This window comes from Parasteatoda tepidariorum, chromosome 4 (assembly GCF_043381705.1).
Source record: "Parasteatoda tepidariorum isolate YZ-2023 chromosome 4, CAS_Ptep_4.0, whole genome shotgun sequence".
NCBI classification, from domain to species: Eukaryota; Metazoa; Arthropoda; class Arachnida; order Araneae; family Theridiidae; genus Parasteatoda; species Parasteatoda tepidariorum.
In genome coordinates this window covers 68703749-68716079 of record NC_092207.1, presented here as the reverse complement: position 1 = coordinate 68716079, position 12331 = coordinate 68703749, and the positions used below count along the sequence as shown (strand labels likewise).

General features: G+C 30.2%; 1 protein-coding gene across 1 annotated transcript in view; it reads left to right on the top strand.

Annotated features, from left to right (window-relative positions):
* Positions 1-4100, top strand: part of LOC107439925 (uncharacterized) — a 75197-nt gene extending 71097 nt beyond the window's left edge. Inside the window, exons 40-43 of the mRNA XM_071180001.1 lie at positions 202-1070; positions 1321-1494; positions 2539-2774; positions 3826-4100. Of these exons, the coding sequence (XP_071036102.1) occupies positions 202-1070; positions 1321-1494; positions 2539-2774; positions 3826-4017 (1471 nt within the window). The 3' untranslated portion in view covers positions 4018-4100. The remainder of the gene's footprint in view (positions 1-201; positions 1071-1320; positions 1495-2538; positions 2775-3825) is intronic.
* The last annotated feature ends 8231 nt before the right edge of the window (positions 4101-12331 follow it).

Here is a 12331-nt window from a genome sequence, read left to right as displayed (position 1 = left end):
TATATATATATATATATAAGAATAAAATTCATTATCTTAAAAATTATGTACATTTAAATAGTTATTCAATTTGATATAATTTCATGCCAAAAACTTCTTTTTCTTCAAATTTACTACTTTGAATTTTATAATTTAATAATACGTAGTTATTAACTATTGCATATTATTCATACTAACAATATTCTTTTATTTTTCGTTCAGGTACAGTGATAGTTATACTTTTTGCTGCAAAGCCTCGAAAGTTGTACAACTTCACGCTTGTCTACCTCCTCCTGATGAGATATCTTCTTGCGAGGATCTGATGAGCAGTCAAGTTCAGAGAGCATTCCTCTGGGTTCTCGGTACCATCGCCCTTTTGGGCAATCTATTTGTCATTGTCTGGCGATTCAAAACCAATGATGGTAACAGGATCAGCTCCTCTCTCATTCTAAGCTTAGGCTTTGCGGACTTGCTGATGGGTTTTTATCTCATCATCATCGCCAGCGTAGATGTTCATTACCGAAGTATTTACATCGAAAACTCTGACAAATGGAAGCGTAGTACACTTTGTAAGATTTGTGGCTTCCTCTCTACTGTATCCAACGAAGTGTCTGTACTGACTTTGGCTTTCATCACGATAGACAGACTTTTGTGCCTCTGCTTTCCACTTTCTCAGAAACGATTCAGTTCACAATTCACTTACAAACTCATCGCTTCATCATGGGTTGCAGCCGTCATCATGGCAGCCATACCCCTAGTTGTTGAGCCATACTTCCAAGGTAGATTCTATGCCCGATCTGGTGTATGCTTGGCGTTGCATATTACGAACCATAGACCCGCTGGATGGGAGTACTCGGTAGCAATTTTCTTTTGTATGAACACTATTGCTTTCATCATAATCGTTGCTTCTTATTTATACATGTATTATACCATCAAGAAATCTTATAAAAATATGAGCCGTCTTATGTCTCGTCATTCTAGAGAGAGCAAAATAGGAAGACAAATGGCGCTTATTGTCTTGACCAATTCAGCGTGTTGGATACCAATCATTGTTATGGGCTTATTGGCAATGTCTGGAGTAAATGTAACTGGTAAGTATAGAAAGTATGCGCTAAACATACTGTTGAAAGAATCCTTTTTTTTCTTCAATTTTTTAGTTATTTATTCTTCTTTTTAATTTTAGTTTCCAGTTATATTTTTGCTTAAAAATTATTTATATTTTACTCTTTATAGCAGGTTTTTCAACGATTTGCTATCTACAGAGCAAACTGAAAATTTCACTATTTCTTTGCATTGTACTATTTAATATTTTTTAATTGTAATGTTACCAAATAATTACAGGGGAAGCATACTCATGGACAGCTATTTTTGTTTTACCATTGAATTCAGCAACAAACCCATTAATATACACTATTTCATCTTTGCATTTTCATACTAGACTTTTATCAAGGTTTGGACTAACCAAAAAAGATTTAAGAAGTTCATACGTCAGTAAACTCACAAATTCTAGACCGAGTAAGTTGAGTATTGAAAACTTCTTTTTTAGTATTATGAAATCATTAATGTTTTTGCTGGTGCATTTAACTCATTTAATCGAACAGCAGCAAGCATTTAAAAACTTTTTAAAAATTGTGGTTGTTTAATTAAAACACCGAATCTGCTTTTCATACCAGAAATAATTAAAAATAAAATCTAATGAGGTTAATAAGTTATTGTTTGTTACTGTAGTTTTCTTTTATAGTGGTCCTGCATTTAACGATATTCTGGATTTAATGAAATATCGCAAATTCGAAGAAACAGTTTGGAACAATGTTATAAGTCTTTTGTTTGGTATCATGTTTAAACTGCAATGGAGTGTAGTGTTTAAGGGTGCAATTTTACACCATTCTCGCATTTTGAGAGAAAAAGTATTACAGCATGGAAAATAGAACATGATATTGAAACCATTTATTCGGTAAAATTTAATTTTCAGATAGGTACTTTTTACTAAATGCGTGGTAGTACGAACTACAATTCGGAGTATTCCGGTATTTCTGGTATTCCGTTAATATATATATATATAAATATATATATATANAAAAAAATTGAAAACACAAGTTTGAAATTTACTAATTTTTATTAACATATATATATATATATATATATGTGGGGAATTTACCGATTGAATGGTTTAAATACGTTATTTTTGTTTTATTAACCAGAGATATGTTTTTTTTCTTAGAAATGTCATTACCATGCCGTATAGAAATTGTACTAGAATTTTTCTCTCTGTGTGCATTGCGTGCTTTTCATCGAAAATTAATGATTGCTAGTTAAATTAGTTTTCTCTTATTATTAATATTATCTAAAATAAATTCGTATAAATTGATTTTTTTATGATTAATTATTTTGGCAATAACTTAGATTTCGTATTTGGCGAAGAGACCGTATTTAGCAAGCATTTTCTTATTTCTCGAGTTCCTTATTAAATATAAGTCCTACTGTAGTATTTAATGTTATTCAATTTTTGCAACTATAGATACGGATAATCTTTTTTTTCCCTTCAAAATATCCTTCCAGACCCAGACAAAAGCAAGCGAATGATGCTGCGACATGATACACTTGATTCTAGACCATTTAAACCACCCTATGGCTATGTGAGTCTTCTTCAATATTTGAGGACTGTTCCTGGATTGAGACCACGCCATCTACTCAAAATTGCGACTGCTATTTGCAAGACACTCACTGAATTACATTCTGCAAGTTATGCTTTGGGTGGCATTGATGTGAATGCTGTATTCGTTTGTGAGAATACTGTAAGTAAACAATAAGTTTCACTTTACGGTAGAAAATATTTTCCTAAATCAGATTGTTACTCTTAATTGGATTTTTTTGAAGCTTCCTTAAGGAGAAGTGATTCCGTGATTCTTTTGATTGTCGAAGGCCACTTATAGTCTTATTTGCACTTACTTTAAAAATTCGAAGTTCGACTATTTATAGCATATACAAAATAAAATGCTTATCAATATCTGGTTAACTCATTCTGTCAGTTTAAGTCCTTTTATTTAATACCCATCCAAGGTTCATAAAATTAGCATCTTTTTAGGTTAATAATAATCTTGAAATACTAACTGCATCTACCATAATAAGAAATTCTATTAAAAAAATTATGATTTTATATTCATAATGTAATAAATAAACGTTTTGAAAGAAAAATATGTAACCCTTTGATGCAGTGGAATGTCAGTCCCTCTGTCTCCCAGTGACTCTTTTTTATATCTTTTCAAATTCCCTAATTTCAAGTAAAAATATATTTTGTATTTTTTAATTATAAAAACAATCTAATAGTCACTAAAATATTTATTAGATTATCGATATTATAATTTGTATTAAAATATTAAATCCAAAAAGAGTAGTTTTTTCCCTTCATATTCAAATATTCATTAATAAAGGATTTTTTAAATTGAAGAAATTGTAATCATGTATAACTTTTCTCTTATTTCTAAAGAACTGCAAATAAATGTAAATTTGAAAAATTATTGTAAGCAAGTTTTTGGAATGTTTTACCTTTAACGCAGAAAAAAACACTGCTGTCTCATACTGTATTTAATAACCATAAATTATTGAAATGCTTAATATAATATTTTTCTCTTATTTTGACCTAAATAAATACAAAATAATGAAAAAAATGTTTAATTAAAACTCTGCGTCTATGTGTAAATACGTGTAATACGTGTTTAAACTTGGGATTTACATTAACCTTACGGCTTCTAATTGCGATATATTTTATTTATTGTTCTGATGCAGATTTTATTTATTGTGTACTAAGTTAAAAAATATTATAATATCATTCTCAATTTTTTATAGGACAATAGTGACGAAATTCACGTGTATGTGCCAGATTTTAATGCATACAAGATTGTATCATCTCCTATAAGTGGAATGCCGGATGATACAACCGTTGATATGGAGGAGTTCGGACTTTTGGTGAAAAAAATGCTCAGAGTTTATCATGTTGTATCACGTTCTAACGATCCCATGCAAGGAACAGCATGTTAGTCGAAGAATGTAATTTCATCTTATTTGTATCACAGTACATCATATGTTTGATAAAATAAAGAATGAAACCTTAATGAATGAAACCTTAATGAATCTTTATTAAAATTGTTAGTCAAGTCATTTTACAACGCAAATATTGAACGCTTATTTTAGAAGTACTTATTTGTGTTTGGTTGTTTACATTCATACAAATAGTAGTGTCCCGCAAAGCACTGATCGTTAAGGCATGGTTATCAGTTGATCAGCATTACCGGCAGTGTTCCGTGAGTGGGTGGTTGACCACTTTGATCTGACTGTGACGGAGATTGTTAGGTATTGGTCCTCGTTAAGCTGTTCTACCGAAATACTTATTTGAGTTTTGTTGTTTACATTCATGCAAGCAGTAGTGTGCAGCAAAGGACTGATCGTTAAGGCATGGTTTTCAGTTGGTCAGTATCACCAGTAGCGGTCAGTGAATGGGTGGCATTTTTTTGAGGAAAGAATCTTTTTTGTGCTCTTTGTGTTACTGAAGCAGTTAGCAATTAAAAATATATCTGTGCAACTAACTTAAAATGTTTGAAAGGTATTTCATAGAAATCCAAAATGTTGTATTTCCTAAATAACACATCCTTATCTGTAATAAAATTCCTGTGAAAATAGAGACGTCGCGATAAGCTTAGATTATTCAAAATGTGTTTAAAATTTATACATCTTCTAATCATAACAGAAATGTTATTTCATAGCAGAAATGTTAATTGTAAAACATTTTTCCAAGTACATTGCCATTATCCCATGCACACACGTATAGACAGCACACATGTATGCTGGTCAACTGTTGTTTACGATATGATTAACATGATAATGCAAAAAGTAATTTTGTTTCGCGTAGTGCAAGTTTTAGTTTATTTTAAAAGTTTTTTATGCATTTTTGGTTTCAAAATCAGCTCTATTTACTTATTTACATATATTTTTTTTGCAAATTACATTATTTGCATTTCTTATTTATCTTTCTTATATGCTTTTTCATATTTACTAAGAAATATTTTTCCAACTTCATTTTATATATAATATAAAAATATATAATATACAAATTCTGAATTTATTTTAAAATAAAGTAATTATAAAAATTGTTGTGCCAATTTAAAAACACATTTGCACATTAAATTTAAAATTTAGCGAATCTAAATTCGTATTAAAAATAAGCTATTTTTAAAAAAAAATTGATTTCTACAGCTTTATTAATGTTAAAATAAAAAATTATTCAAGAACAAAACAAATTATTTTGGAGTAATTTAGATTCCACTATTATATAATTAATCAAAAATTGCAATAGCTTGTAAAATTGTTTCCAGATACAATTTTTTAGTTACATTTTCAGAAAAATTGGTTTTTAATTGAACCACAAAATTGGTACCTCCAACCGTAATACAGTAGGAGGTTTTTCAATAGCGCAAACCAAGAAAGCCGGGGCCTTGCGCCTCATATAATTTTATGTTACATAGATCATTTTACTTAACAACTACATAAGACAATTGTCTGAAACAGATCAAACTTAATATGATTTAAAATAATTTTATAATACAAATACTTAAAAACACAAAATATTCGCATACGTATTAATAATTCACAAAAAAAAATATTTAAATTTTCTCCAGCATTAGAGTTAGGAACAAACAAACGAATCAATTTTGGATTTCAAATTTGAATAAGCTTTTGAAATTTTAATCTTTTAGGAAATATTTAAACAAATAAAGTAGAAAAGTTTATAGTTCTTGCTTAGTCATGGAAATTTCTTCACTGCAAATTGCATTGCTTACATCAAGCTAATGTGGCTTACGGAGAATTGAGATTTATAAAATCGACTTACATACATCTTCTACTGTACAGTGAAGTAAAGATCCGATTTAATCTTGTATAATGAAGTAATGAGTTTATAGTAAGAAACGGTATAAAACTACGAAAATTATATAGTAAAAAAACTAAATTTTATTTAAATGAAATTTCAAAGTTTATTTGTAAATCGCATTTTGTAACGGAAATTAAACACGCTTAATTTTATAGCTCATGTGCTCAATATATTATACTTTTCAGTTCACTTAACCACTCAATTGTCTGAAATGCTTTTATAATTAATCTTCTGTTTGAGTTAAATAACTTTCCTCCATTGAAAGACTTGTGTCTGAGTCCAAAATATTAGAGAAGCTGCTCTTGCTTTCATTACTTGAGGTTTCTTTTCTTCTGCTTTGTTTCATTAATTTTCTGTATTCTTTGTATGTAATTACTGATAAATTGCGTTTTTCACACCATTTCTTCACCAAAACATATTCTATAAAAAAAGATAAATCTACATGTATACTAGATAACACTGAAAACGGAATTTATATAACGGTTTCTACGGAATTTACATAAAGTTTCGTTTGACAAATAATTAAAAGGACTCCAGTAACAGGCTTTGCGGGGCCAAGAAAGTAATGCATGCTGAAGGGTAAGACTTATGCCATTAGGGTGGTGCAGTCAGAATTTCGAAAACGATCGATCTAAACAGTTGATGTCAGTTTCCATAGAACTACCAGTGATTTCTTTAATCCTATCTCGTTTTCAATCTTATACTAGGAACATGTATAGTTTTTTGAAGTAAAACGCAATTAGGGATATATTTATGCATATACATAACACAGTTAATGATTGTCAAGGCACCGAAAATATATAAACCAGAAACTTAGACTTAATTTAATCAGAAAGCCTATTTTATTTTATAAATAAAGATTATTTGGGCTTTCATTGCATGATTTGTTTTTCTACATGAAAATTCACCTGTTTAAATACGTTCGTTCCTTCCATAGTTTTGGAACTTAATATACGTTTTTCGTTTATTGATTAATGAAGTAATTCAGAAGAGGAAATATAATTCAGCTCCCATTTAAAATATCAATTGATGGTAAAAAATTTATTCTGGATCTAAAAGCTTCACAATTTTGACACCAATTGCATGATGGGAAAGATGTGATCAATATCACATCTTTATTTCCCTGAAAAGCTCAAGAACAATCGATCTGAACCGCTGGAGATAAAACCTCAACCCTTCATAATGACAGCTGAGTGTTGTATTGTGCTTTTATCGCAGGCATCACTTTGTTGTAAATACTTTCTAGTGTAAGACAATATTATTTTTTGTTTGCACTATTTTTAAATAAAGTCATCAGTTTCGGTGATCACTTTTCCCTTATCAGTATTCAATTTACATCAATCATTAATCAGTAGAATAACAAGCATTACATCATCATTAATCATCAATTAAATCATCAATTATTAATATCATTAAATCATCAATCATCAATTATTAATATCATTAAATCATCAATCATCAATTATTAAAATCATTAAATCATCAATAATCAATTATTAATATTATTAAATCATCAATTATTAATATCATTAAATCATCAATTATTAATATCATTAAATCATCAATCATTGAAATCATCAATCATCCTCATCAATTAACAATCATCATTACATCAATCATTACATTACATCAATTGCCTCTTTTCAATCTACAACCCTCAACATCTTCAACCCTTTTCGCTCACTTAATATTTTGTTTTTGAATTCTATGGCGAAAAAATATACTGTACTTTATCTTAACTATTAATTTCATTTTGATGCCTTTTACTACCATTTTGAAGCTTTTGTGTCTTAGAATACATGAGATCAAGCTTCATGAAGCTCATTATGGAGTTTTTGAATACTTAAGAAAAAAATATTGTTAATATAACTATTTGTACTCGGGATTAAAATTTTTATTCTGACAACGTTGATTAATAAAACAACGCTAGCAATTTGTGAATAGAATTTTATTGCTCGTTGAAATAACATTTCAATCATAAATTATACTTCATTTCGTATCATGGAATTTTCCAGTGGAGATGATATTCATTTAAACAATTTAAAATATTAATTATGATATCAAAAATCAATTTAACTCCAATTTTAAACGCTTTTAAATTTTTACTATCATATTAAAATTAATAAACAAAATTCCTCGTTATGATAAAATTCATATGTTCTTTAAAGTGTGCTCAAATAGCGATCAAAAAGTCTGTAAGGATAAATACAAGACAGAGTTATTTCTGCTTTAACTTACTGAAAATATTTGGAGGATTTTACAGGATGAGCTTGATAGAAATGAAAAAATGTCTTATTTACTTCACCAAAACATGAGTGAATCGCGTGTTACAGCATGTTTTTCATAGTCGTATTCAAAGTCCATTTACAGAATTAAAAGAGGCATTAAGACAAAATTATTTTAAGAATAAACTCTTACTTGGATCACGGCAAGTTAAGATGTATCCAATCATACGCATGTTTATGGTGAAATCTGTACAGAACCGATCTAAACAGTTTATCAGAGGTACTACTAGCATGAACACGATAGCGAAGAAAATCATGGCACTAACTAAAACATTGCTGATTGTAGTCTTCTTCTTTTCTTCCAAATTTTCTAGATTAGGGATGCCTTCTTCATCAGAGAAATCATCATAGTTCTAAAGAATGATGTTAAAGTTAATTAACAATATTGAAAATTTTAAAAGGGAACACTTGTTTGCGAAATGTAAGAAGTTTTTTACAAGAATCATTTACAGGTTGCTAAGCAGCGAATCCAAATGTCTGATGGTCGCGGAGCATTGATTTTGTTTTCCACAGAGGAAAGAAAAGTTTCTTCCCTATGCTGCTTTTCTTCCACACTAAACATTTCATCACTAGATTACGGAGAGTGACCAGTAAAATGTGCTTCCGTCGCTGACCGTAAAATAAATTTATATTCGTAACTCTAACGTAACCATAAAAATATGTGTTTACCCGTTAATTTTTCTCTTAAAATATATGTTTTTTTTTTTTTTTATTTTTTTAAAATCGAAATTTAACATTACGCTCGTGAAAGTTACATTCAGTGTAGGATTTGATATTTGAGACCTAGGCAATTTTTTTGTGGGATCACGGGAAATTACAAAAGCAGGTGAAATAGTACAGTGCTGCCATCTGTCAAAGGGTGAGAGACTTCCGTGTTTGCTATCCATGGTCACCAATGTGAAAGATGTTATTGATGCCGGCTTGGGTCAAACCAGAAACCTTTGTGTTTGTAGTCTAATTCTGTAACCATAATGGACGAGGACGTTCAAGGAATCTATTTTAATGATTCGAGGAGCTGTCCTCAAATATGCTAATTATTTAGTGTGGACAATATTTTTAGTTACTAAATCAGACACAAAATCATACTTTCTTTGAGCGAACATACATTTTTTCTCCGACAGATTCTGATTTCTGATCCCCAAAATATAGGAGAAAGCAGCAATTTAGGAAATATGGTCCCAATCGTTTGATCAGGAGAGCTGTCCAATTTTTGGATTTTTTGATGTTAATTTTATTTTTTTTCTTATTTCGCCATAACTTTTTAAATAAATGGAAAACATTTTGCGAACAATTTTAAATTTCGTGTATCAAAACATAATTCAATGCAAGGAATAACTTAGTAGCAAATATTCTTTATTTTTATTACCTAATTTAATGATAGTCTAAAAAATTTTAAAATGTAAGGTATAAAATTTTTTACATCATTTTAAAAAACTTTAATTTAAGACAAATTTCAAAATTTGAGCGAAATCCGTCAAATAGCTGCTAAGAAATTGAATTTCAAAAAAGGCGCATTTCCCTTAAGTAAAAGAAATTTTTAAATTGTGTGCAAAAACTTTTCAGCTAGCCTAAGGAGTTCTTGAGATTAACAAGCAAAATTAAACAAGCGAAACTTAAAAATTAAGGAATCGACATTTTCGATTGTTTTCCTGGCCAAACTATTAGGGCTTTATTTCCCAAATTAAGGCTACGCCTTATATTTGGGGGGTCAGAAATTTCAAACCGTAAAAAAAAAATAATAAAAAAAAGATAAGTTTATTCAGAGAAGGTAAGATTTTTGTGATAGGTTTCGCAACTTAAAATATTTTCTGCACAAATAAATTAGCATATTTGAGATCACCCTCCCGAGCAATTGAGATTGAGTCCTCAAAAGTGAAGACCTGATTATTAATTTAAAGGAAATTCAGAGTTATTTGTTTTTTTCTCTCCTTTTTTTGATCACCGTACATCACCAACAAGAGTTAGGAAGATTAACGTAACAACCGTATAAATTAATGTTCAACTCTAATAATTTTGATGAAACTCGTTGTCATTACGAGCACTGCACTTTCTTCTGAAAGAAAGGAGCTGACAGAATAATTTAACGGCAAACTCTCCGAATTTTATTACATTTTCTAGGAGTGTAGGACAAAGACTTATGCTAATTATAACACTTTACAAGGAAAAACTATAAGGCTATTCATGCTCTGTCAGATGCTTTTCTACCGAATATGATACTTATTAAACTGGCGTGAAATAAAATTTTGATAATAGATATGCAATCAAGTTTTGCCTAACAGTAGCCAGCGCTCTCTATGTTAATAATGAAAATTGTACTTTATGAAGGAAAGCTGTAGTTTTCTAAAGCTAAAAATGAATTTTCAACCAAATGAGTTAATACAGTGTCTTAATATAATGTCTAAGTTTTTAAGGTGTAAAAGCTGTAAAATCTACGAAAATGACTAAAACATTTTCATCTGAAACTGAGGCTCTCAAATCGTGTTCCACGGAGTGCTTAGAGCTCTAAGCACTTAGACATGGGACACTTCTTTGTGGAAAATGATAGAACATGTTTAATGGTAAAAAAAAGAAACTAAAATAATTTTTTAGGAAAAAATAATGAGTATAATGTGATTTGGGTGTTTGTAAAAACTAGAGTATCAATTGTTTATCACCGATTACATGAAACTTTGACTATAAGAGAAGAAAGTTAGCATTTGATGTGTCAGAGTCTAGTCCGCTATTTGGCGATATAAAATTACTTCAAAAAGCAACATTATTCGATTGTCAACAAAAATCCGGTCGAGTGTTTCAAAGCAACTTCACTCTTTAAATTTGTAGTTATTAACCCCTTCGCTGTGTACACCTCGAATTCCGCAAGCAATGTAGAAATAGCAAAATTTGCGCAACCCGTGATTTCTACAGAGATGCATTTTCCGTTTATTTAATCGTGCAAGTTGCCATTTTCCCGTTCAGGGATTCATTTATGTTTTTCCATGATATTTATTCGTTTATTCAAATTCAAATGTGGGTTAACAGATGGCGCTTGCTGACCATATCTATACGAAATATTTTTTTTCCAATGGCAGGCACTGAATTTTGAATCTTTTGCCTATACTATGCCAGAATTGTTGCTCATTTGGCGTTACCCAGTGGGCACCTGTGAACCAAAGTCACGGAGGCGAGCAGCATTGTCCACGCCACACTGCCACAAACCCGTTTATAGGGTGGGCCACATTCACACATCATGCACACACACAACAGAGGACAGCACAAAAAGAGAGAGAGAAACATCCATGCCCAGAGCGGGATTCGAACCCGCAGCCTATGGCTTCGCAGTCAGGCACGCTAACCACTCGGCTACCAGGCCGGCCTATACGAACTATACAAGCATGTTTTTAATCATCTTGAACGTCTTTTTCAAAATCTTGTTCAGTTTGCTGCTTAAAAAAATGGCCAAAGGATAGAAACAAATTAGCAAACAAACGTGAATTTGGTGCAAAGATTTCGAGGTAGAATTTTGCCTCATGTTTTGCTTACATTTTTACTGTACCAAACTTCGTTTCTAATAAATGTTTTGTAGGGATTTTGCACATTTTCATTAGTATATACGTTTTGTCTTTGTATTCCAGGAAACAATTCATAATTTAGCCCACATTATTTTTCAAAATTTCCAACAACCTTTTTTTTTTTACAATATTAAAAAAATCATTTTGAATTTTTTTTATGTTTCACGCCTCAAATATATGAAGATTTGAAACATGTAATTAAAAAAGACTAAGTATGTGATAAAAAATGAAACTAAGTAACAAAGTTTAACAAATTTACTAATTAATTTACTAATGTATATTAAAATAATAAATCAAATTTTAAATTTGCACTATTTGCCTTAGCTTTATTTTCATTTATTTTTGAAATATGTTTTTGCAGACTGTAATTTGAATTAAGCTTGCAAATATCTATTATATATAATTCTCTTACGTGGCTCCCAAATTTTGGCTGTATTTCTTTTCCGCCGGTGGCAACGTTTGCTTTGTTTTGAAAACACCAAAGCATTCTGCCTTTTAATGATGTGTTTCTGATCTAATATATATAATTCTCTTACGTGGCTCCCAAATTTTGGCTGAAGTACTTTGTACAACTAAATAAGATTCTTTTCACAACA